The sequence below is a fragment of the Falco cherrug genome, chromosome 5, assembly GCF_023634085.1.
Source record: "Falco cherrug isolate bFalChe1 chromosome 5, bFalChe1.pri, whole genome shotgun sequence".
Classification (NCBI taxonomy): Eukaryota; Metazoa; Chordata; class Aves; order Falconiformes; family Falconidae; genus Falco; species Falco cherrug.
Window position 1 is genome coordinate 63,373,734 of NC_073701.1, and position 26,414 is coordinate 63,400,147.

Genomic DNA, 26,414 nt, shown 5'->3' on the forward strand with positions numbered 1-26,414 from the left:
ATACTGGCAAGATTAATAATGCGCATCAAGACATTCATTCATTTATTGCAACTTGAGTTTCATGGCTTTTAGGGATTGTGTAACACGGAGTCGTAGCACAAGGAGGTGAGGCTGGGCTGAGGGACACAGGGAGTCTCACTGCACTGACCCAGAAGCTAAAATCAGGACAAGACGATTTTTCTGGGGACAAAATGCAAAGCAGGTAGGGAGAGCTGAGTGAGCTAACCCAAACCTCTCCTCAAGTCTTCTCAAGGTGATCTCACAACAAGAAGAAAGTCCACCTTTAGTTGAAGGCATCAAGAAAACCATAGTTGAAAAGTCATTTTTGGAGTGAAAGTTATTTTTACCACCTCTGTGTCCAAGCTGGGAGGTTCATGGTTTAGCTGGATCTGCCAGTGCAAGGAGGAGGATTCAGCACAAAGCTCGAGGCTTATTTTTAGTCTCCTCCTAGCTGCAGTGAACGCTCTTTGCCTCAACATGAGACAAAAAACTTTCAGCGCCCTTCCCTCCCGCCACAAAAAATGAAAAGATTTGATAATAATTTTGTCCTTTGGGGCATGCTGCTTCCTTTGAGCCATTCTCAGACTAGTGCAAACCTTCCTTAGAAAGCATCTGATGCAAATGTATATTAATTTATTTAGATAAAGTGCAGCTTAGTTTCCGAGGAGGTGCTGGGGTAACGTGTGGGACCAGAGCTTGGATGCGAGCGCCGTGCCCAGATCTGGGAGAGCCTGTAGCTGCCGCAGTGGTGGGGTGCTGCTGCCCACCAGGGCAATGCCCCCCCCAGCAAGCCCTCGCACGCTGCATCCCCTGGGTCTGCACCAGCTCCAGCTCCAGGGACATCCCATGTCACCAGCGGGGGGAAGAGGAGGGATCAGGGGAATTTTGTATCATCAGAGCATAAACAGTGAAGGGGGTGTACCTGCAGAGAGAAATCCGAAATTAATACACACACACACACACACACACACACACACACACACACAAGATAAGAACCTGAAATCAACTCCCAGCCATGGTGAGAATCCCAAATCAAACCCTATCTAGATGAAAATCCCCAAATAAACGCCAGACAGATGGGAATCCAGAATTGAATCCCAACCTCCAGTCCAGATGAAAATCCCAAATCCACACCCAAATGCCCACCCTGATAAATATTCCACATTTCCCCCACGCAGGTGGGAATCCCAAAGTGATCCCCAAGTCCCCATCCAGGTGAAAAATCCCAAATCCTTACTCATGTGGGTGGGAATCCAAAATCAACCTAGAAATCCCCATCCAGATGAAGACTCCAAAGGCCCCACCCTTATAAACACCCCAGCACTCTCCCCTCCCCCCTGCCAAGCAGCTGCCCTGATAAACACCCCAAGTTCCCCCACATGCAGGTGGGAACAGCAACCACCTCCAAGCCTTCATCGCAATGAAAACTCAAAATCCACCCCCAACTCCAATGAAACCCCCAAATACTCCCCGTGCTGGGGGGAACCCCAAATCATTCCCACTCCCCCCATTCCAATGAGAATTCCTCTGTGCAGGTGGAAGTCCCAGACCGCCCCTCAAATCCCCATCCCAACAAAAGCCCCACATCCCGCCCAAGCGCCCATCCTGATGAAAACCCCAAATCCCCCCATGCAGGTGAGAACCCCAAATCCCCACCCCAACAAAAACCCCAAATCCTCCTTGACATCCCAATTTCAACGAAACCCCCAAATCCCCCCAGGTAGGTAGGAATGCCAAACACCCCCCCACCCCCCCATCCCTCCCCACCCTGATAAAGACCTCAGATTCCACCCATCCAGGCAGGAGCCCCAACCCCTCCCTCAAGTTCCCATCCTGATGAAAGTCCCAAATCCCCCCCCCCCAAACCCTGTGAAAACTTCAAATCTTCCCCCCCCCCAAGTTGAGAACCTCAAATCCCCCCCAAACCCTGTGGAAACCCCGAATCTCCCCATACATCTGAGAACCCCAAATGCCCCCACTCCCTAAATCCAGTGAAAACCCCCAAATCCACACACACAGCTAGGAACCCCAGATGCCCCCCAACTCACTGAAACACCCAAATCTACACACACAGTTGAGAATCCCAAATCTCCGCCAATGCATTGAAACCCCCAACCCCCCCCCCCCGCAGCTGAGAACCCAAAGCCCCCCAGATGCCCAAACTGGGTGAAAAACCCCAAATCCCCCCATGCAGTTGAGAACCCTAAATCCCCCCCAAACCCTGCGAAAATCCCAACCCTCCCCCCTCAGCTGAGAACCCCAAATCTCCCCAAAACCCATTGAAACCCCCAAATCCTCCCATACAGTTGAGAACCCCAAATCCCCCCAGCCCACTGAAACCCCCAAATCCCGCCTGACAATCAAGAACCCCAAATTCCCCCCAGCCCACTCAAACTCCCAAGCCCCCAATCGAGAACCCCAGATCCCCCCACCCCATTGAAACCCCCAAATCCTTCCCCACAACTGAGAAGCCCAAATCCCCCTGCCCACTGAAACCCCCAAATCCCCCAACTGAGAACCCCAAATGCCCCCCACCCATTGAAACCCCCAAAATCTCCCCCAATTGAAACCCCCAAATCCTCCCAACTGAGAACCCCAAATGCCCCCCACCCATTGAAACCCCCAAATCCCCCCAATTGAGAACCCCAAATGCCCCCCACCCATTGAAACCCTCAAATCCTCCCCAATCGAGAACCCCAAATCCCTCCCCAGCCCATGAAACCCCCAAATCCCCACCAATCGAGAACACCAGATCCCCCCACCCCATTGAAACCCCCAAATCCCTCCCCCCAACTGAGAACCCCCAAATCTCCCCAGAACCCATTGAAACCCCCAAATCCCTCCCCCCAACTGAGAACCCCTAAATCTCCCCAAAACCCATTGAAACCCCCAAATCCCGCCCCCCCCCCCCGCAACTGAAAACGCCCCCCCCGCAGGTGCCCCCCCCCCCCGCGGGTCTGCCCGCTGCCAGCCGGGGGCGGGGCGGGCCGGGGCCGCCGTGCGCCTCCCCCGGCGGCGGGAGGGGGGCCGGGGCCGGCGCCGGGGCCGGGGGAGGGCAGCGGCCGCCCGCCCCGCCGGGGAGAGCGCCGGGAGCCGCGGCGGGGACGGCCGCGCCGAGGCACCATGCGGGCACCGCTGCTGCTGCCGCTGCTGCTGCTCGGTAAGTGCCGCCCCCCCCCCCCCCCCCCCTTCCCCCAGCTTTTTCCCCGATCCTGCCTTGTTTTCCCCCTTAAGCATCCCTCGGCTTTTCACCTCCCCCCGCCCCGCTCCCAGTTTTCCCTTTGCTAGTTTGGACCGAATTGGGCAGAAAGGCAGAAGATAACCCGGGGAGTGGCGGGTGCCCCCCGCGTTCCCAGCCCGGGCTTGTTAACGCTGGGGTTGAACCGAGCACATCGAACCGTCCGCGGGCAGCGCGGCTCGGGGCGCCGGAGCCGCAGCGCTTGTGCCTTTATGCAACGGTATGAGCGGAGCCCGCCGCCGCTGCGCTCCCGCACCCGGCTCCACAGAGCCCCCGGCCAGGGCTTCGGGCTCCTGGGAGGCCCGTGAGCAAAGCACTGAGCCTCACACCCCTTTTTGGGGTCCCATCAAGCACGGGGGGGACCTTCAGGCGGGTTTGGCAGAGCCGCTCTTGCGATGGTCCAGCTGCTGCTGCGTGTCCTCAACGTGAGCCTCCAGCCCTGGTTGTGGAGGTGGCATGGGAAAGGGGGTGGGGGTGGGGGGTGGTGGGGAAGGCAGCAATTCCCTGATGGAAGTTGACGGTGGAGTTGGAAAAAGGATAAAGTTCAGGGGACCCTTCACGGTGGGGCAGCCATGGCCCCGTCCGGGATGTGTCATGCCTGGGAGGTTGGGGAGTGGGAACAGCATCTTAGGTCCTGCAGTTGTGCTGGGGCTGAGGGCTGCGGGCACGGCTGGGGATGATGCAGCTGGGGGTCTCCTTCTTTGGGGGGTGTTTTATTGGAGAGATGGCCATAAACCACACCAAAAAGTCTCGAGGAAAGGAAATGCACTGATTATTTCAAAAGTGAAAAAAGGTAGGGAGGAGCAGCTTATTTCTCTCCTGTATTTGGGGAGGATGAAGGAGGGTGGAAATAAAATAAACCCAAATAAAGTGAAATAAAATGAAATAGCGGAAGGTGGAATCTTGCTCTGGGTCACGTCTCCCAGCAGAGCCTGTGCTGAGCTGAATGTGCTTTTATTCAAGGTAACAAAAGCTGGGGGACGCGCTGGAGGTAAAAGCACAAGTGGAGGCAGGGCCCTGGAGATTTAACTATGGGGTGAATTCCCTGTGGTCTGGCTGGAATCTCCGCCTGCCTGGTATTTTTCCTGCTCCTCTCAGAACTCACGGCACTGGAGCTTGGTGGGTGAGCAGGTGTGAAGCCCGCAGCTCTCCCCGATGCCAACATGGGCTTTAAAAGAGATTTCCTGTTAAAACTCAAGGAGCCTCAGCCTCATTAATATTGGCATAAAGTAGGAGCTGTTAATGCAATTTTTCTTGTGCTGGCCAGAATTTAGCTGAGTTGAGCTGACTTTGCCTTCTCAGAGGGTTTTGTTGTGTTTTTCAAAGCAGTGATAAATATGCTGGGGTTGGTACAAAACAGGATTTAGCAGGAGGTTGGTGGGGCACCTGTTTCTAAAGCACTCTTAAGTGATCCTATTACATTTTTCTCGGAAATTATTTGATTAAATCCTCCAAAATGCTGTTTTCTACCATTCGTTGCCGCTCTTAAGTTTTTTAAAATAAGCTCCTTAGAGGTGCTTTTATGTTGCTCCCTGGGTATTGGCACCAGGATTTTCTTCCTCAGGGGTCAAAATAGGCATCCCTCTTTGCTGGGTGTTTGGTCTTGGAGTCCAGCAGTGCTTAACTCGAAGGCTGGTATCTGCTGCAATCGTCTTGAGTTACTCAAAACCTAAAATTCACCTACCCCACCCCAGCCCCAAATGGGAAGAAGGTGGGTTTGTGGGTGAAACTGTAAGATTTTTGGTGTCTTAGAAAATGGTAATTGGAATGGAGCCCACATCATTTGCTCTCATTAAATTGAATGTGAAATGGGTGGGTGAGCAGGGAGTTGGGATTTTGGAGCATGTTTTTGGGTGTCACAAGGAAGAAGGTGACAACATTGTGCATGGGGCAGAGCAGAATCAGCCCAACGTTGCTGAAGTTTTTAAAAGAAACTATTTCGGATATGGCTATTTCACTAGAAATACTGGCTTCCAGGTTTATATCGTTCCAACACTCTGATTCTGCAGCAATTCCCCCTTGTTTCCCTGCTGTAAATCAGAATAAAATCAGCCTCAGACAAGGCACAGCCAGTGTGTACAAGAGATGCAGCGAACATGACGTCGGGCAAATATCTTCAAATTCAACCAGCCTGTGAGGGGCTCAGCGTTACCCACTACAGTGTGTTCACAGGACATTTTATTTATCCTTTCCCCATATTATATCTTCAGTCCCACGGGGGGTATGATAGCAAAATTGCATCAGGAAGAGAAAACCGATACTTTTTTTATTCTCAGAGGATTAAGAAGAGCCACAGCTCAAACCTGTCCTGGGGGCAAAAAAGGCAGGAAGGGGTTTTATCAGAGATCAACCCTTTGCCCAGCCCAAAGCAAAACACAGATTGATGGGTTTTAAATCCTTGTTGCCGAAACACCCTTTTTAATTCCTAAAGCCATGCTGGCTCCCTGGTACTGAGAGGTCGTGTTTGTCCAAGACAGGCTGTCAAAGATGTGCTTTTTTTAAAATCCATTTTGCCCATTGAATACTAACTTTGACATAGGCAGGAGCAGGTGATGGGGGGCCATGTCTACAGGAGGAGAAAAAAATTGTATACTAGAGAGTTTTAAAACCAACATCAAAGCGGAGCATGTCGTCTTGTATCTTTGCTATTAGAGGAACTTCGATAAGATTTTTTGCAACCTTTTTGCCTGACGTTTTAGCAGTGCAATGCCTTTGATTCCCCGGTGGCAAAGCAAATACAGTAATGATACCCCGGGGTCTGTTTAGGAGGCTTAATTAAAGAATTGTTTGTAAAGCACTTGAAGATCCTTGGATGAAAGGAGCTGGAACCATGCAATACGCTGATTTAATTCCAGAGAGTTGCTTTAAAGGCTTATGACGATGAGGCTGGTGATCATTTATGTTGGCGGTGATGGGAGACTGGCTGGAAATATCTGCTCTCAGCATTTGCAAGGAGACTGGGGTTGCACTTTAGTTATTGTTTGCCTTATAAATCATACATTTTCTGGCCCCATCTGCACCCTCTAAAATTCCTAAGCTTGCTGACACGAGCTCTGGGGTGTTTCGGGGCTCAGGCTATGGGGACTGGTGGAGGTTAATTATAGCCAGGGAGGTTCCCTCAGGCTGTGTGATACCCCCGTGTTATTCTGGGTGTTAAATCAATATACAAGAGCAGAGAGGGGTTTAGGTGTAGGACCACATCCATCCCACCTGCTCACACCTGCCCTGAATTTTGTCCCCTTCTCCATGATGCCGGACTGGGTGGCCACTTTGCCTTGTCCCCAAGGACCCACTACGGCACCCAGAGCCTCTCAGTGCCCTGTGGGGCCAGGGAGGATGGGGTGAGTGGGGCTTCATCCTTACAGGGTGATGCTCTGGGGAGGTGAGATCCTGCCATAACATCCAGCTGAGCTGCTCTGTGCTACAGGGGCTCAAGCCCTAAGCCCAGGTGCCTGCAGTAGCTACATGTCAAGGTGATCCAAGCAGTAGCGGGACCAAGCACATAGCAAACAACCCACCTGTGGGTGTGCAGAAATTCCTGCCCCCCCAGCTGCAGAGCAACACATCGGCAGAAACGTGCAGGCTGTGAGCCTGAGTATCGGCCTCACCTGCAGCCTTGCTCCCAGCCTGACAGCGTGCGTGACAGACAGCCAACCTCGGCTCTGCTGAGAGCCGAACATCACAAGAGGGTTTCAACTCTGCAGGAATCCGGGTGGCCCGGTTTGGTCCATTCCCTGTGTGCAGGCATGTGAAATCTTGCAAACCCTCTGAAACGTTTTCACGGGCTTCTGCCAACTTCCTTGTCAAAAGTCTGTTTACGTGCACAGCTTCTTCCATAACTGGCCGAACTCCACCTAAGGATGTTGTTTCTGAATTCTTGCAATGCCTGCCCTTTCCTTCACAGAGAGCTCCTGACCAAACCTTGCTTTTTTTTTTTTTTTTTTTTTTTTTTTAATTCTAAACCATGCACACAGTCATCTGGCATTTGTTATTCTCCAACTACCTGTGCTCAGTTCATTGCAGCCCCCAGGGCCTCGCTGAACAGTCCATGTTGCAGAGAGCAATGCCTTTGGTCTTGGGATTGCCAAGCAAATCCACCAAGTCTTTCTCTTGCAGCTTGTGAGACAGCCACACTTGAGTCTGATTCTGCATAGGGGTCTTGCAGGTCCTACTGCATGGTGGGGTTTGGGGATGCACCACCCATCTCCTCCAAAATCCTTTCTGTGCGCCATTGGGGCTTAACAAAAAAAAAAAATCCGTGTCTTTTTCCCCGAACTGCCTGGTGTGATGGTGTCCCACAGCCCGGGGTGAGGTGCTTTCTCCTGTTGCTTCTTTGTTATTTGGGAGGGACGGGGGGACAGTTCGTCTGAGCTTCATCAGATTTTAAGGGCTGTCATTGCGTATTTGTCTGTTGTAGTGCTGGGCTGAAGCCTTGCGGTTTTGCTTTGGAGGCCCTTGAGGAATATGTAGATCCATTTAAAACCGGGTGGAGGCAGGAGGGATGTGCTCTGCCTGCATCGCAGCTCCAGTTCCGAGGTGCCTCAGCATTTGGACTAGCCTATATCCAAAACAGTGTTACTTTTGAGCTAAACAGCCCTGCCTGAGAAGGGAGGCAGAGAAAGATGATCTTCCTTGGTATTGTACAAAAATCGTGTATGATTCACAATATGCTACGAACTGAAGAGCTTAAATGCTGGTTAAAGGACTGGTTGTGCCACGGTTTCCTTATTTTGCGTGTGTCTGCTTAGACTACATGCTGTTTGGTGGAGAGACCGTGCAGTTGGCGTTCAGGGATGGGGAGTTGCTCTCAGCTGGGGTTTCCAGGGCTTCTGCAGTACAGCTAGCATCAATGAAGGCCTGGTGGGCAGGGGGCTGCCATGCAACAACAGCTTTCCCTGGCCAGAAGCAATCTCACGGTGCCGCAAGGAGAGAAGTCACAAGCCGCATTTAGAGGGCTTTTATCGTGACACCTAGTAAATTTGGAGCTGGGCCCGGTGCTGTGATCCAGGAGGAGCTGCTGACTTGGCACTGCTTGTTTCTACCCCTTTGACCATCGTGACCACCTGGGGCCATGCTAATGCAGTGGTGTTTTCCTTCTAGCTAAAGTTCCAGGTGATGGGTATCAATGTCCTCACCTCCTTCCCCAGCCAAGGGAGAAGGAAAGGTTCCTTCAAGGATGATTTAGCCTGGTTCAAGTTAGCTGCTGGCTTTGAATTGCAAATAGCGCTAGAAATAGCGAGTGCCTGGGGGAGTCTTGGAAAATGTCAATAGTAACTTTACTGCCTTCTGTGAGTGCAAAGCTCTGCGGTGGGTTATCCAGGGTGACCTTCTTGGGGATTGTATGCACATGTTCACTTGACCTGAGCCACAGTGTGTCTCGAATTCAGCCTTCAGTGCCAAAAGCCATTGGGAACCAGCACATGCCAGGATGTCCCATCAACCCTAAAGAGAAAAAAAACCCACTTCTCGCTTTCAAGAGATGAAGTGCTCCAAACCCCAAAGACACCAATATCCTTTCTTGATCATTTGCCTGTTGGATCCCAGGTCTTCTCAGTGAAGTTTTTCTCATCACTAAATGTGGCTGCTTTGCAAATCTTTGTATCTTTGCAGTGCACGCTGCTCTGCATGTTGCAGGTACCTTTTCTGTCCCGTAAATAAAGTACGTCTCACGGCTTCTTGGCCGCAGGCCAGGAGCGTTCGGCAGACACTGGTGACAGTTTGGTGACAAAGTGTTGCAAGGAGTCAGAATGCAAACAACTTATTGAAATTAACTCTGTGTAATGCCTCAATGCCCAGCACAGAGCAGGAGGGATAGCGAAGGGGAATGAGCCTTTATTTTGGGCCACAGGAGTTCAGCACTGGTGAAGTACCTGCTTTTAGATGTGCATGTGCAACAAACCAGCTGCAGGAAGGCAACATGCCAGGTTGAATTTTGGCTTTCAGGTTGGCTCAACTTGTGTGTCATGTCCAGGGTCCCACATTTTCGCGTAGTGCTGGGGCTGGGGGGAAGCAGAAAGGGAAAGGGCCCCAGTTTGGGCAAGCTGGGATGAGCTGCCTTGTGGAGGAAGGGAAAAATTCAGAGTCCTGGTGTTGCTAGCTCTTCTGCGGTTGAGGGCAGGGTGCTGCTTCCTCCCACTGAAGGACCCAAGGTAATGCATGTAGGTTCAGATACTTAACCAAGGTGTTTAAGGTTGATGCTGAGTTATCCTTGAATCCAGCTGCTGTTAGAGGAGCGAGGGAGATGGGCATCTTCTGAAGGCAATTCAGCTGTGTCTAGGAATAATTTGGTCTCTAGAGATGCTTGTCTCCATACATGCTCCCCAACAGGGTATGGTGTTACACCAAAAATATACAGGATCTGCCCATGGAAACCCTTATGTTGCATGACAGTATCTGTATTTACTTAAAAACATCGGGGTAAAAAAAAAAAGTGGGTTTCCGGGTTTGGAAGAGCTTCTTGGTGGTGGGTCAGGAGTACACCCTAAAGGCTGCAAAATGGAAAGGCAGATAAGAAGAACACAGACTTTGGGTTTAAAAACCAAGTCTATGTTTGAAGCCAGGTGCAGGATGGATGCCTTACAAATAGGCATATGGGATCTGTGTTAAGACCTTCTCTGAAATAGAAAAGGTGATTTTTTTATTTCTGAGTTAGTCCCATTTTAGATGTTGCTTTGAGGTCTGGCTCATATTCTTAGCATCCTTAATAAAAATTGGATTAATCCGGCAGCTTTTTCTCTGTCTTACAAGCTCTGTGTGCAGGGAGCTTTGGTCTTATGCCACATGGCTCATGACACCGGTGAAAGGGAGGAGGAAGGTCATTTTGCAGTGGGAGAATAAGGCCTTAGTTATTAATGACAAAGGCTGAAATTTTCTATCTCAGCCTTTATTTACTTTAGTAAATTTAACTGGAGAAGGTAAAAATTGGCTTAGAGTTATTAAGCTGTAGTACTTAAAGATACAGTAAATCTGTTTTAGAGCAATGAGGAGACAACCTTGTCAGACATTTATTCTAAGTGGCTTCTGCTAGGTACAGGCAAAGAGAAAATGCCAGATTTCGCACTTTGACGAAGGGGACTTAAAAGACTGCAGAAGGGTTTGGAGAAACTGTGTTTGAGAAGTTCCTTCTTTGAAACCTAATAGCAAAGACCACTTCTTTTTTTTCCTCCTCCCCAGGGTCTAAAGGCAGGAGGGTAAGATAAGACATTCCACCACGTACACAAATGGGGAAAAAAAAATGGAAAAGTTTAAATGATACTGCTGCAGCCTGAGGAAAATGGATAGCTCTCAGGCTGACTACTATATGCTGCTTATCAAGATACTGTATGCCTTAACTATGAGAAAAAGCAGAGCAGTTAAAGCAATGCACTGTGCTCCCCAGCACAGATCCGGTTAGCAGTGGTTATGCTGGAGTAACATCAAGTAACCAAGGTCCTGGACACATGTATAGATATATTATATACACACACATGCACACTTATATCTATATACATATTAAATCAGCAATTACAGTTGTCCTTGTTGGACATTTCTCATTTATTAAACAACAGAAGTGATGTTGAAAGCCCAGGAAAGGGAAGCAAGTTTGTTGCCAGGTACTAAGCCAGCTCGTAAGGAACACCCTCAAACGAGGTTTTGATTGCACAACTCCAAAACCAGAATTCTCATTCATGCACTTTTTTCAGCTGTCTTCCCACTCTCTAGCTGCTGGTGACCCGATTTGTTTTCAGAGCCTTAACAAATAAAAATAACAAATAAATAAAAATTTGTTCCCATGGGTTTCTCTTGGCGAAGTGGAGAAAGCACCAACATGCAGTAAAAGCATGAAACGACCCTCTCTTGGTTTATTTTCCTTTTTTATTTTATTTTTTCCTTCTAATATTGGTTTAGTTTTCAGATGGATCAGTCCCCTGATCCGGTTTGACACAATGCTATGAAGTGTTTCTGCTCTCCACTGCCTCTTTCAAAGGGCACATGAGTTTATACCTAGTCAAAGCAGTGCCATAAGCACACCAGAATCACACATGGCAGCAAAAAACTGGGCAGCAGCGGTGCGTGTGCCACAAATGGGATGAACCAGCAATTGCTGTGGGGCTCCCAGCAAAGCCAGATCCAGCTGAGAGACAACTGGGGCAAAATATCAGCAAAATGGGACACAACATCACACCAGCTGCAAAGCCAGCAAGTGAAAATCACACCCTTGACCCCATTTTTCAAGCGTGCAAGAGTTAATCTCAGCCCACTGTCACCTCCATGCTCACCCAAGCCTCGGGGTAATTCCCATGCCAAAAAAGCAATGAGAGATGCTGACCTCTTTGGCACAAGTGATAAATTTTCCTGTCCTGAACAGTCATGTACAATATTGCAGAAGAGTAAGTTTGAGCTTATTGTAACACCCTAGTATAGAAAGTTATTTTGTTTTCTTAAAATTTTCCCAGACAGCTAAAAACAGCCCTCAAGATTCCCAGCCTATGCAATTTCATAGGTTTTGAAGACAGTTCCTCCCCACGAATGTTATCAATAAATCCCCATTAACTGCATTCAACAAGAGAACATAATTTTTTCTCATTAAAGCCTCACAAAGGGTTCAAAACCTCATTTTATGGCAGGGTGCTTTGATTTAAATGGATGTGGCTTAAATTATGAATTTTAATCACGATTTAAAATACAGAAGAGGAAAGTCTTAATTTGAATGATTTGATTTTAATGTTTTTCATTTACAATTCATAGCTATATCCCTTAAGCAGAGCTGATTCTCCTCGGTTGCTCAATTTAAAACTGAGAGATTTCCAGCCCACTCTTGCCTTTCAGCTGTGTTTTCTAACCAGGTGGACATGCTATGAACATATTTGTTTAAGCAGTTACGTAGCCTGCCACTACTCTATTTTGATCTCTAATTTATGCCTCTTTTAATCTTCTTAGGTGATGATGAATAATACTAATTTTGGACTTACTGGTGGCAATCACTCTTTACTTGTAGAGGAAATTTCTGTTAAACTGACAGATGCAAAAGAGCATTTAAAATTCCTTTAAGATACATCAAATAACCAAGGGCCTCGATACCTAGCGCATATACTTTTTAACACACTTTTGAGTTTAATGCTAAGCAATTGATTGAGCAAATCTCAGGCGTCAATCTTTGATGGAGTTAGTGACTGAAATGAATCGTTTCATGTCCCTTGAGGGTTTTGAATAAACAGGAGTCATTCTCTTAAAACTCACTTTTAGTGTTCAAAATGGGAGAGGAAGCAATTTTATTTTTCAGCTGCCAGTTTCCAGTTGTTTTCGCAGCTTAGAATTAACTGTTGATGGAGCAGCTGTATGTCTCTCTCCTTGATCTGCAGAGGGAATTTAAATGGCTAGCCGAGGTTTGCATGTGTAACTTTTGACCATCTAACTGAAGGCAAAAGAACCCCACACCTGGTGTCTGGATACCCTGGGTATCTGCCCATAGTGTGGGCAGACAACAATTAAAGGAAAGAAAAGCAAGAATTAATGAGGCTTCCTTTAACTGGTTGCTCAGGTTTTGCCTCACATTCAAATCCAGTCCCATTTAGTGTTGGAAAATCCAAGTTCCCCAAGTGCCATGGGTGTCCTGGTTGGGTTTAGTCCTGCTGTAATGTATTTAATCTTCTCTTTGGTGCCTTGTCGTGGCCTTTCACAAATTAGGATGAGATTTGTCCTTGATGGGTTGTGGCCCATGGCAGTGTACACACCCTTCCCAATAGGACAAGGCCAGCTTGGAGCAATCCTCCTTGTGTCCAGGAGAGCAACGTAGCCTAGCAAATCCTGGTGGACCTCCATCCATCCACACTGCATGCCTGTCATGGGAGTCTAGGGAGGATGGGAGTGATAAACTCAATTTCCCATCTTCTTTCCAAAGTGAAACACTATTAATAGACAATTCTGCAAAGCCTGCTGAAGCTCAGATCCCCTCATCTAGGCTCTTTAGATGCATCTCCTTGCTGATCCAACATGAGAGCATTTTCTCCAACAAGCCTGACGAATAAAACATTGCTGTTTAACGCAACAGTCACCGGGGCAGGGAGGGGGAAGAAGGGGAAGAAAAATGTTGACAACTGACGCATTCTTGCCCTTTTCAAAGGACATCTTCATTAGGCAGCAAGCTACCAAAAGCAATCAGTGCCACCAAGACAACTGCAATTGCTGCTGCTGCCATCCTGCTCTGCACTTTAGCTGTTACAGCTATTGGGGTAGCACGTCCATGGTGTGGACACATCTGCTTCTGCTATGGGACATCAGTTAAGGCTGATAAAAATTGTCCAATATTCTGCAACTAGGCCCAGCTCAAGGTGGAGGGTGCACTAACATCATTCAGACCCTGGACCAGACCCTGCAGACCTCAGTCTGCGTTTCATTAGGCCAAGTCCCTCTCAGTCTGTTGGGAGGAGCAATATCCCATGATGGCCATGGGCTTCCAGAGAAGCTCTGCCACGGTGAGTGGTTCTCCAAGTCTGGTCGATAATTTACCATATTACACAAAATCCTATTTTCTGTGGAGTTTTCCAACCAGGGATGTGTTGATAGCAGTTGGGGTGGTGTTAAGCAATTCCTAATGAGGGCAAGGATGGCCATTATAACCACAATATTTAATGTTATGTGGACTGCACAACAAAGCACAAAGCCTATCGCCCACCACTGTCAATATTCCTCCAAATCATGGCTTCAGCTGCTGGGGGTTTATTTAGGGCTGCCAAACTGGGAAGAAAAAGCTGTTCTTTTGGTAAAGGACAACAAGCAAAAAAGCACAACAAGCAGGGAGGACTGGTGGGAGGGTGGTGGTGGAAAGTGGGCATGTAAGGTTGGGTTGGCAGCAAGAGAAATGAAGGGACCTTATGGTCAGTGTGTACTTGGTATGGTCCTTTATGAATGCCCTTTACAAAAAGTTAGGCAGGGAAATGCAGAAATCCAAACTGATGGGTTGATAAATAGATGGTTTTCTGCCTAAAAAAAAAAAAAAAAGTCCATTTTTTTTTCTGCTCCTATTATGAAGTCTGGCCGTGGGTAACTGACAGCCGTGCAGGGTAAAATTTGGGGAGTTTTAAAGGGTTTTCAGTGGCACAGCCAGCTCCTGAGGGAGCAGGGCTCTCCTTCCCCTGATCACATTAGAAATGGAGATTATGGCATCTCATCAGCATCTCTGATGGAAGCAGAGTGACTTGGACCCACTAGTAGCTCCTGCTCCAGCAGGACCTTCTGCACACACTCCCTGATCAGTGCAGAAGCTCCCATCATTGCAGGACATGGCATGAACAACTGGACAGGCATCAGGATGGGTACAGAGCCCCAGCATGATGCTACTGGTGAGAAAGTCTGGGGGAATGGCGGACAGCTGGTGCACTTTGGAAAAGACCCAAAGCCAAGCTCTGGCAAGGTAGTTGATAGGACTCTCCATATCTCAGCTATGCTCTCACACAGCAAAATCACATGAACAGTCCCAATAAAAGACTGCAAAAAGCCCCCTGAAAAAAAACTTTCAGGAAACCATCAAAAGAAGAAGCTGTGTGTGCCTTGAGGGTTTGATGAGAAATACTTGGGGGACAGCCATGCCAAAGGAATGCCGGCTATTTCGGGGCTGTATTTGTGTTTGAGCTGGCTGAAGAGGGTTGCAGCTCTACGCTTTGTCTTCCGTGAGAGTGTTTTGCGTGTCTGGCAGGACCACTCCAATCTGATTAGGAAGGGGCTTGCCTGGGGGGGGGGGGGGGGGGGGCGGGGCGGGCAGGGGGTGGTGGTGGTGGTGTGGAGGGTCAGCAGCAGCAATGCAGGGATGTACAGCTGCTTTCCCTGGGAGCAGGCACCAAGGGCTGCCCTGAGCCTCTGAACACAGCCCAGCTGGCCTTTTAGGGAGGCTTTCCTTACAATCCAGTTCAGAAGCCTTTCTGGGGCAGGGGTTTATCTCTGTCTTGTCCGGGAAAATTGGTACCCCAAGGTGCTGGAAGAAGGGGGCTGGTGGGTGAGTGGGACCAGTGCTAGGAAACCTCTGTAGGTGAATTGGCTTTGAAGCTGGTTTTTGGAGAGTGCTTTTAGGATTGTGCTTTATTGATTTACTCCCATCCTGAAGGCTGACGGTTATCGCAGCAGGGGGCTTGGGGAAGGGAAGGGTAGGAAAAGTGCAGCCCACAAGCTGTTTCTGCAAGGATTTTGGCTTGGTTTGAGCAGAGGCACATGCCCCATCAAGGGGCAGAAAAGAGCAAGGACTAATATTTCACCTGTGCCCAAATCTGACAAGAGCAGATGCTTACAGCCGATCTCTGAAGTAGGTAAAAGTATTCCTGCTGCAGAAATTTATTTCGTAGAGGTACAGAAAGATCCTCAGATCTCTCAGCTCCTGTTTTAAGCAACAAGACAGTCCTTTGCTGAGAGATGTGTGTGAGGTGCCTGTGGGCCCATTTCCCATATTTCTCCCCACAAAAGACAGGGAATAGCTTGTTATAGCAACTTGATGCCACCTGGACCTCACAGGAATTCCCAAAGAGTTGTAAATTATCCCAGCCTGTTCAATCCGTGGCTGTTGCGATGAAACTACCAAGAGTGGGGAAGGGAGTAGCTGTCTCCTTGGTAATATAAATTAGGAATAATGCATTTGTTTCGTAGTAATAAATATCAGCTTTTGGATCTGAGTGGATCAGGATTAGAGCCAGCTTCCCAGGGGTGGGATTCGGGGTGTGTGTGCAGCAGTGTGGTGCCGAACGTCCTGGTGCTGTCACTCACCTCTGTCGTAGGTGTGTTCAGCCCTCCATGCATCTGGGCCGTTTGCAAGATGGGGATTTACTTCATACTTTTCTCCAACACTGTTCTGCTCCCATTTCAGAGAGCTGCTTCAAATCCTGCAGCAGCACAGGACTTGCCCATCTGCTGCATCCATAGTCTCAAAATGCAGTGCCTGGCTTACAGTGTGCGTGTCCTATTTATTTGGCCACTGTGCTGTGCAGAAGCTTGCTGGGCAAAGGGTCTGGTGCTGTTGTTTTGTGTCATTCGAGCGTTTCAGCCTCTCATCCATGACACTGTGGCCCACACAGAGAGGTCTGAGTGCTGGGAGGAACTGGTGATGGACAAGCAGAGCAATGCCAGCTAGCAGAGGCCAGGAGCGTGCTTGCACCAGAGAGCAGTGTCTGGAGTAGATAGGCTTGCTAGTTATTAATTATTTAATGCAATAATACAACAATCAATTACCAAGAATTATCAATAAGCATTGCTGAAAGTCATCATTTGATGTCTCAGCTCTTTCTTGCTTCCATGGTCAGTGGGCTCTCAGGGCTTGATTTCTGAGAGCTGCCCTGACTGGATTTCAGGACCTTTTTGCCCAGATAAAAAAGTCAGGATGAGGTGGAGCTCAGGGCAACGTGAGGGTCTTTTTGCACATCTGACTGTGCTTCTCCAAACATGGATTTGAAGTCGGCAGGGTGGTGGTGTGGTGGTGTTTTTCAGCTCTCTCTTCTGCATTTCTATTATCAGGTATGCTGATTTTCTTGTATCTCATAAAATAAGGTAGTTTTTCCAGCAGAACCATGCTTTGATTTGGCAGTGATCACTTGTAAACATGACAAGACTGTTCACATAGCTGCAGCCTTCATTAGTGTAGGACATCCCCAATGTGAGGCTGCATTTGCTCTCCCTTGCCCTCCCCCATATCTCCCCAGATCCAGGATTACAAGCAGCAGCACCCACTGAATCCCAGTTCGGTGCCTTGTCCCTCACTCTCCAGTGCTCTGCTGATGGCTTTCTGTGGGTCCCATCATGGACCCGACCTGTCATCCCTGCCCTTTCCTCCCATCTCCAACCCCACCGTCACTCCAGCTCGATTTTCTACAGGAAATATCCGAGCTGATGTGTCAGAGTTTCACTTTGAGCCAAAAGCAGGATCTGGTCTCCACCATCCCGAGAGCAGAGTAATTTGGATATTACCATGAAGCCCAGCTCTGCATCCCCCCTCCTACACCCAGAGCTGCAGATCACCTCCTTAGGTCCTCTCCAAGGTGGGCGCCCAACGTGGGTTTTGCAGACCTGCTGGCCTCTCTGAGGAGAAAGAGGAGGATGATTAACAGCAGGGAGGGGATGCAGCTCCTTCCTGCTTCCTTTGCTCCCTTCCCTTGCCCTGCCATGGCCTGCCCTGCGGCACAACCGCCAGACACAGCTCTGGAGAGAACGGTTGTGGTTGCAGGGAGATGTCAGTGAAGCCCTGAGCTCAAAAATTTCCATCCCGCCCACCCCAGGTGTAAGTGCTGCAAGCTTTCCTTTCCACTAGATACCATTTAGGATTTTCCTCCTTAACCAGTGAGTCTCCATGCTCAAACTGAATACTTGGACCCACTTGTCCAGGGAGTTTTTGGGGAGCTGGTTATAACCACCGTCGCGTGCTACATTTATATTATACATCATCTTTTATTGCTGGAATTTCTCATCACGTAACCATGCCATTAAAACCTACTGCAGCCTGCTTGCACTGAGTGCAAAGCGCTGCGTCCCTAACCCGGTGACATCCCACAACTTCCCATGCTCTTCTGCTCAGCTGTAACCATGCAGGAATCTCACTCCTTGCTGGGCTGCTGGGTGGACAACATTGTTCCCCTATAGAGTCATAACAATGAGGTCATTGGGCTGGAAAGACAATGTCATTCAGCAGCCAAGAACCCAGCTGGCTGATCCCGGTTGTGTCTCATCTCCTATGACAAAGCCACATTTAATTGACTAATTAAAGCTGTTGCAGGCTCCATCTTGGAAGGGGTGAGCAAAATGCACATTGTTCTTCATCAGCAGTTGGTTGACTAATAAGCAAGACCCTTCTTCCTTCTCCAGCTTGCTCCTTGCTGTGTAGGCCTAAATTCCTGGTCCTGGTGATGGAAAAACCTCCTCAGAGATGTGTCACCATGTGTTTCAGAGCAAGCTAACTGAATGAGAACCCAAGGACCTCATGAGAGCCCGCCCAAAGCCCACTCTGCTCTAACATGACCCAGCTTAAACCCCTTTGAGATGCCCTCTTTGCATTACCATCCCACCTTTTGTTGGGCGCTTGATATTTTGGGCTCTCAGCTCACATAGGAGTTTGGTATTGTACCTAAACCTATGGCATTGGGGTGTCTCTATACCCTTCAATGACAATTTGCCTGGCCCACACACCCAGTGGATGGGCCAGCTTCAGTCTAGGACTGGCTGTGGACCAGGGGCATTTTTCTTCCCATTTATGGGTCATCTTTCCCTTTATGCACCTTTTGGGTGGTGCAGGCAGGGTACCCGCAGCATAGGCAGAAAGTATGAAATGTCCGAGTACTGGCAAGCTGTGTGTCCACAGCAAATACCTGCTTCCCTCAACCAAGTGCTCCTGCAGTGTCGGGACCTTCACTGCTCTGTGAATGAAGGTGTTTTGAGCCCTGAAACCAGTGGGCACTTCTGCTCTCGGCATTTCTTGCTCTTACTGCCATTCTGAGTAAGATCATATTATAGCTAGGAATAAATGTGCCCTAAGGGACTTCTCAGGTTAAACTCTTTGTAGAATCATAGAATCACTTAGGTTGGAAAAGACCTTAGAGATCATCAAGTCCAACCGTTAACCCAGCACTGTCAAGTCCATCACTAAACCATGTCCCTAAACACTGCATGCAAGCATTTTTTAAACACCTCCAGGGATGGTGACTCCACCGCCTCCCTGGGCAGCCTGTTCCGAGGCTCGACCACCCTTTCCGTGAAGACATTTTCCCTCACAGCCCATCTGACCCTGCCCTGGCGCCACCTGAGGCCGTTTCCTCTCGCCCTGTCACTTGTTCCCTGGGAGCAGAGACCGACCCCCCCTGCTGCAGCCTCCTCTCAGGCAGCTGTAGGGAGCCACCAGGTGCCCCTGAGCCCCCCCCTCTGCAGGCTGACCCCCCCAGCTCCCCCCGCCGCCCCCCCCCCAGCCCCTGCCCCAGCCCCCCCCCCAGCCCCTGCCCGGCTCTGGACACGCTCCAGCCCCTCTGCGTCCCCCCTGCCCTGAGGGGCCCGACCCTGAGCCCAGGCCCCGAGGGGCGGCCGCACCGGTGCCCAGCACAGGGGGACGGGCACTGCCCCGGCCCTGCCGGCCACAGCGCTTCTGACAGCGGCCAGGGCGCTGCTGGCCCCCTTGGCCACCTGGGCACGCTGGGGGCTCCTGCCCAGCGGCTGTGCCCAGCCCCCCCGGCCCTTCCCCCCGGGCAGTTCCCAGCCCCCTGCCCCCAGCCCCGCTGCCCCTCACACACTTGGCCTCGGCCCCTCGGCCCGGCCTGCCCAGCCCCCTCAGAGCCCCCTGCCCCCGGCACATCGGCGCCCCCCGGCCGGGTGTCACCCGCAGGCGGGCTGAGGGCGCGCTCCATCCCCTCGCCCCGAGCGCCGTGCGGGTACCCGGCAGGGCTGGCCCCAGCCCTGGTCCCTGGGGAACGGCCCCTGTGCCCGGCCGCCAGCGGGATGGCACTCCGGTCCCCACCACGCGCTGGGCCCGGCCGTCCAGCAGCTTTTACCCGGGGAACAGCACGTCCACGCCAGGAGCAGCCGGCTTCTCCAGGAGAGCACTGGGGGAAACGGTCTCACAGGCTTCGCTAAGGTCGCATCCAGCCTTTCCCTCATCCACTAGGTGGGTGGTTTAATGCTGCTAGGTTGCCATTTCCATGAAACCCTCAATTTCTTTCCTGCCCACAATGTGATTGTCTCAAATCAGATTTATCTTCTCTTTGCTGCCCAGGCCCAGCTGAGCAGGAACGCTGGGTGTGTGTTTACCACGCCTGGTGTCCCAGCCCTAAAGTGCAGCAGCCGCTTCTTTTGAAGAGCATACAAAGCAAGGAAGAGGAGCAATTGTTTGGGAGGAAGTTGAACCATAATGTAATAGACTCCCATGGGGATTACTATTAGTAATTATTTGTATTGGTCTGGCACTTAACCAAGGCTAGGGCTCCAGTTAGAAAGGTGCTGGACCAGCTCCTCTATCTGAAATCTATCTGCTCTTGCATGTAGACATGGGGGAAGCTGAGGCAGGGAGAGGTTAAGAAATGTGACGAGGTTTGTGGCTGAGTAAGGATGTGAGCTGGTGCCTAGTGCTTACAAAAGCATCCTTCTTCTCTGCGGACAAATGGTTAAGGCTTCTCTACTTGTGCTGCTCACAGCTACGTGCAAGAGGCCACTGGGTAATACATGTGCTGTGCTGGAGAATCCTGCATTAGGACAGCACTGGGAAAGGTCATCTCTCATTGCCTGCGCCTTTCATCAGTGATTTCCTGTGATCATGTGTGTTATTTTAAGGAGGGGAAGAGCAGGAGCTGTTGAAGAACAGAAGTTCTTCAAATGGAAACTGAGTCCCAGTGCTCTGGAAAAACAAAATAAATTTTAAAAACGAGCTGAAATTGATATTCTTCTTCTGTAAAACTGACTGTTTCAGGAGAGTTAAATAATAAGGCAATTATGAATTTGCCGACAATAGAAGTTGATCAGATTACACAGCCTGTAAAGCCAGATCGTCACTGGAGCCATTTGGTGGGAAAGAAACTCTGTGCCAGACAGTCTTTAAATAGTTTTGAATAGGAGGGAGGGTTAGCTGTGTCCTTCCCTTCCTAGGCTCTCCCCACCTAAAGAATAGCACCGAGCCTCCTGCCAAGTCCGCTGTGTCCACTCAATGCCCAAAGGCTCAACTCACATGCACAGCTATATAAATATATGTAGGTGCATACGTATATGCATGTGTATATATAGAGCTCCGAATTATCCGGGAAGACCCCACCCTGAGGGAGGTGTGGGTGTGGAGCTGAAGAAAAAAAGGTGGGACCCAAAATAGCACTGACACACAAAGGATCCCACGGAAATGTGGAACCCTCCTCGCAGCATTCACAGGAAATCTCTGGCCTGCTGGCTCAGTAACCCTGGCTAGCCAAGGTCATGGGGGACTGATCATGACAGAGGGATGGATCCTGCCATCCCGCTTGGCTTTTCTGCAAAAACATGGGGTGAGGGGCATGCAGTGGCAGCTTTTATGTTGGTGAAGGTTTTGCAAGTGTCCCAGACATGCCTGCAGAGGAACCTGTGCTCAGCATAGCCCTAGCGAGCAGCAAAGCAAATGGCACTGGGGAGCGGGTGTTTAACTAGGAAACACACGAAATTTTACTTAGAGAGGCTGGGATGCTTGAGGAGGTCACCAGTGCCTCTTGGAAGTGGCTCCTGTGTCACTTGGCATCACTTATGTCTTAAGCCACTTCATATTACAGTGTCTTTGAGTCTTGGTGGACCAAAGATCACTTAGTCATAGAATATCTCAAGTTGGAAGGGACCTATAAGGATCATCCAGTCCAAGATGTGTTCAGTTCATCGTCTTTGGGTCCATCCTGGCTCTATGGTGGGCAATGCAGAGATGGGCTGGGGGAGGCAACGTGACTCATAACCCAGAAAAAGTTGAAAATAAAGTCACTAGCTGAAGGGCTTAAATTTGGGCCGACTCCTGACTCATCAAAGGTGCTGGGCGCACAAAGGAGGGTGAGGCTTCAGGTCTTATCACCTCCTCACCATCACTTTTCCGCTGGCCCTTTCTGCCCTCAGGGTGGGCAAGCATCCTTTGAGTCCTGCCCCAAGCATGGCCCTTGGGGGCTGGCAGCCTCCCCACTGAATGCCTCGGTGGCAGGAGCAGTCAGGAGGGCAATTCCTGCTGTAAATCTTCAGGGGAGGCAGGGAGGAAAGGGAGGTGCAAGAAGCAGGGGACAACGCTTTGCAACACCACAGCAGTGCTGTGTGCCAGCACAAACTGACCTTCCAGTCACCTGCCTCCCATTTTTTTTTCCCTTGTACCAGAGCTGCCTGTGACCAGGCTGAGGTCTCCTTATTCCTTTAGTTGTGAAGTCTCTCCTCTTGTTTTCTGCCCTGTAGAGCTGCAGCTTGTACCTCCTCTGTGCTGAGCCTCCAGCAAGTGCTGGCCTCCAGCTGAGGATGGCACCCCCCTGTTTTGATGGCACACGTTTGGGCATTAGATCCCTGCTGCTACTACCAGCTTTAATGCCCCTCTGTGGTCTGGCTTTGTTGGGCTGCGAGGTCCCAGAGAAGCCAATAGTCCCTGTTTGGGTTTGGAGTTGACTCTGTCCCTTTAGGAAGAGCCCTCGCTGCAAGAAGGGACGTATTTCCTCCACTCCTCTTCCTCATGGCAAGAGTTAGTGTGATACTTATGGAAAGTGGGGGGCTTTTTGGCTAAAAAACCCCTACCCACAGGAGATCTGCATGTTTGTTGCTTTGCGAGAGCCTTGTGGCCCTCATCTCCCATGGACAGAGTCTAGACACATCGCCGATGCACGGCGCCTAACTTGAGTGACATTAGATGTGACAACTCTTCCCCAGTGCTGGCCAGCTGGCAGAGGTTCAGCTGGCAGGATGAGTAGCTCGGGGCCAACTCCTTCCCTGCATTGCTCAGTATGAACCCAAATATGAACCCAGCCAGCTGGAGAGGAGGGCAAGGCGATGAATTCAGTCTCCCCATGCCACGTGGGTAGGCAAGCCCACCTTGCCTCTCTGCCCACTTGCCTATCCTGTCCTAGGAGACAGTGGATGGACTCCACTGCCTGCTGCACCGTGCAGCCACTCCCCAGTCCTGTGGTGTAGTCTGTCCGCTGTCTTCTTATTGTCCTGCCTTTCTCCATGACAAAAACTGAGCAAATAGCAAAAGCTGATGATGTGACATCAAATCTGACATCAGTCAGAGCTTTCCATGTCCAGGAATCGGGAAAGATCAACCTTAGCTGGGGAGGCACGTGTGCCCCATCCCCAGTGTTTTGTTTGGTCTGTGTCAATGTCCAGTGCAACATTCGGGGGCTTGTTTGTGCGGGGACCATCATCAAATTTCTCCTGAATTAACTTTCTCAAACTGCATCAGCCCCCCCTTGTCAGCTTTCAGAACTAAGGAGGCTTTAATTTGATTTAACCTACTTCATTTTGGCTAAATTAAATGAGAACTGATTTACAGCCAAACAAGAGTGGCCACCTGGTGGGTTGTGTGCACTTTGACTAATCCACTCTGGAATCATACTTTCTTTTAATTTTAGATTAATTTTCCTGAGTACCCTCTGTGTAGACAAGCCATCAGGCTGAATAAAAATCAGTTCCTGTCTTGCAGGCTTATGTCCTCACTCCTCAAGTTGAGTGGAGTAGTCCTCCAGGAAAAGCCAGCAAGGGATGATTCATCTTTCTGGGGTGAAAGGCATGGGAAGAAACTTCTACTCTGTCTTAATGAATAAATCTGTCCCCCTGAGGACATCCTGACATGGTAAGCAGCAGCTCTGCAGCAGGGCTGGAGAAGGGAGGTCAGGTCTCCAGGAGGGGCTTCTGTGATGTGATAGTTGAGCCCTCAGGAGCATGGCTTTAGCCAAGCAGCTATCTGCGTTGGCTTCTCTGAAGGTCTCCTTCCCACCACCTTGCCACCAGCTTCATAGCTTCTTACTGCTGAAGTCAAATCATGGGCCAGCCTTCAACCCTTGCTGGAGAGAGTGGTGAGGCTGGGCAGTCTCCTCATGGAGTCAAGGTGGCATTGCTAATCTGGTGGTCTTAGTCTCTCGGTCCTTCTTGTGGACCTGAGATTCCTCTCCAAATTCAGACAAGTGTAGGCTTTTAATCTATTTACTTTAAAACAAAACAAAACCAAAAACCAGGCTTTTTTAGCGCTCGTGTTTTCAGACTGAAGCCTGAAAAATTATCTTAAAAACTGACAACATGGAAGTTACACAAGAAAAAACCCAAACATTTGGTGTATAACAGAGTTGTGTGGTTTTATGGCATTCTTGTGATTTTCTGCCCCCTGTTGAGGGGCAAAGGTGGCTGGGCTTTACCTTGCTGCAGGGTGACTTTTCTGGCCCATTACTCAGTGGAAACCTTGAGTTTCTTCCAAAGTCCCTGGGTGACTTTTGCAGAAATAGAGGGGTCTCAGTGCTGAATGTACCAGACATCGTGTCCTTCAGCTGATGGGTGATTGATGCTCGCTTGATATGGGAGTAGGATGTACTGCCACAAATCTTGCTTCAAAGCAACAAGGTCATCACAGGATAACTCCATGCTAATGATGTGAAGGAGGCAGGAGAAGGGCAGGAGCACGGCTGCGCTCTCTGCTTTGGAGGGTCTGGGTTGGGCTGGGACTGGGATGTGCGGCTTTTTTGGCTCATGCTCCCCATGTTTCCACTCCAGCAGCTCCGCTACCATTTGCTGCAGGATGGGGTGTTTCTGTTTCAGCTGCAAGGGCCCCCAGCTCATTTTGCCAGTGCGGCGCTGGGGCCAAGTCCCTTACAAATCCTGTCAGCCCCCAATGGGAAAGAATGTTTCCAGGCTCAGTGATGGAAAAGGTCTGGGGGTGGCATGGATGGGGGTGCACACCTGTGTGTGCGTGCGTTTGCCTCCTTGACAACCTCATGTGGAGGATTTCAGAGCCTTCATTTTCCACATTGGTCTTCCCATCTCCTTTTGATTATTTTTTCCATCTTTCCCTTCACTTCTTAGATATCTATAGACTTTCCATGGGAAGAGTTGTGGAGACACAATCCTAAATAGAATGTCCTATGTTTATCCATAAGAGAGGTTGGACTAGTGCCTCCCACCACTGTCATCCCTCACCTCTGGCTGGACTTGGCCATGGGATGGAGCCCTGCCTGGGATGGACCAGTTGGGTCCATTCAGGTGAAAGATGACCCCGATTGCAATTTTCTGGCAATAACCAGTCTTTGAGGAGAAATTCAGGAGCAGTCCGAGTATGGCATGGAAGACAGTTCAATGACAATGTTTTTGAGAAGGTGGGAGTCGGAGTGCTGAGATACTTATGATCCTTCACATCCACTCTCTGGTCATTAATTAGTACAGCAATTGAATCCATTTCTGCCTCCCCAAATGTGGTACTTAGAGGGACCAAGGGAGTGAGGAGGAGACGTGTGAGGGCTGCAGGGGAAGAGGAGTGTATGGGGAGATGTGCCTTGGGTTGATTATTTTTAATATTTGTCATACTTCCAAATGAAACAGCAGACAAGCTGAGCTGGCTCAAATACTTGCAGAAAGAGCTGATGGGGAATTTGTTAATGAAGCAGGTTTCTCATCAGAAAATGCTAGTTCATCAGAACCTGGATTTTGGGGACATGTGTTGCAATCCTGGCAGGAAAGGCGTCTCAGGCTACAGATGGATTTCTTGGTCGAAACCAAGGAGGCTTAAAGGCTGTCGTGTGAATAAAATAAAGTGAGGCAGATCTAACATGAGGGATGGAGCAGCCAAAGCTTGCATGAGGTTTGGTTCAAGCCCTGCTCTCTGAGCTTCAGGGTTACTTCCACTGGGTAAAATAGGGACAGCTTAAAATTTTCCCACATCTAAATTAAAACACAGCGGCTTTTGGATACTGTAGGGATGTGAGTGATTGCAAAATCCTGCAGACTGATAAGAGTCCTCAGGATGACGCCAAGTTGCTGTGGGGACATGCCGCAAATCTCCAGCTGAGGGGTAGCTCCAGGCCAGCAGTGCAGCCATGCAGGAGGGAGCCCTGGCTGCTCATCTCCACCTGGAGATGCAGCAAAACCCCTCAGGGCTTGAAGCACATCCATTTTCTGCTCCCCCCGCCCCGTCCATGTCTAGTCTGTAAGGTCTTATTGGGTGAGTCCTTCAGGACAGAGGCTGTGGCTGTGACATGCAGAAAACAGACTTTACAATGATTAGATTGTAAAGTAGGTATGTTTATTCAGCACTGGGAGGCACGGGGCGGGGGGGGGGGGGGTAGTTCCACCAAAATCGTGTGCCTTTTTAACATTTTCAGACCTATTTATACAGGTTACATTTCTTTATCTAAAAACACACGTACTATTGAATATATTCAACCTTCAGGACACACCTCCACTGCAAAACATTGATTATAAGTAATCATCAAACATGCTATAACGGTAAATGTATCTAAGTTAACGCCAAGTGACTTTTATGCACACTCATCATGACATATAACTTTTAGCAACTTAGAGGCATTATATGTGCAGTATTGATTGAGTATATGCTTGCTTATCAGGCTAGGATGCCTTGATTCAGCTGCAGGTTCCTTTCGTCTGACAGCAAAGATGACGCTTATCACTATTATTGCCTTGATTTTGCTATCACTTGCATGCAAGATCTGAACAGCACTGATCTGAAGCATCTTTTCAACAGAGCCTTTTCACAGCCGGGTAAAGGAGGGTCCCT

The 26,414-nt window shown here is 49.6% G+C and overlaps 1 protein-coding gene across 1 annotated transcript in view; it reads left to right on the forward strand.

Annotated features, from left to right (window-relative positions):
- The first annotated feature begins 3,053 nt into the window (after nucleotides 1-3,053).
- PODXL (podocalyxin like) overlaps nucleotides 3,054-26,414 on the forward strand; it is a 47,111-nt gene continuing 23,750 nt past the window's right edge. Inside the window, exon 1 of the mRNA XM_055712292.1 lies at nucleotides 3,054-3,160. Within this exon, the coding sequence (XP_055568267.1) occupies nucleotides 3,124-3,160 (37 nt within the window). The 5' untranslated portion in view covers nucleotides 3,054-3,123. The remainder of the gene's footprint in view (nucleotides 3,161-26,414) is intronic.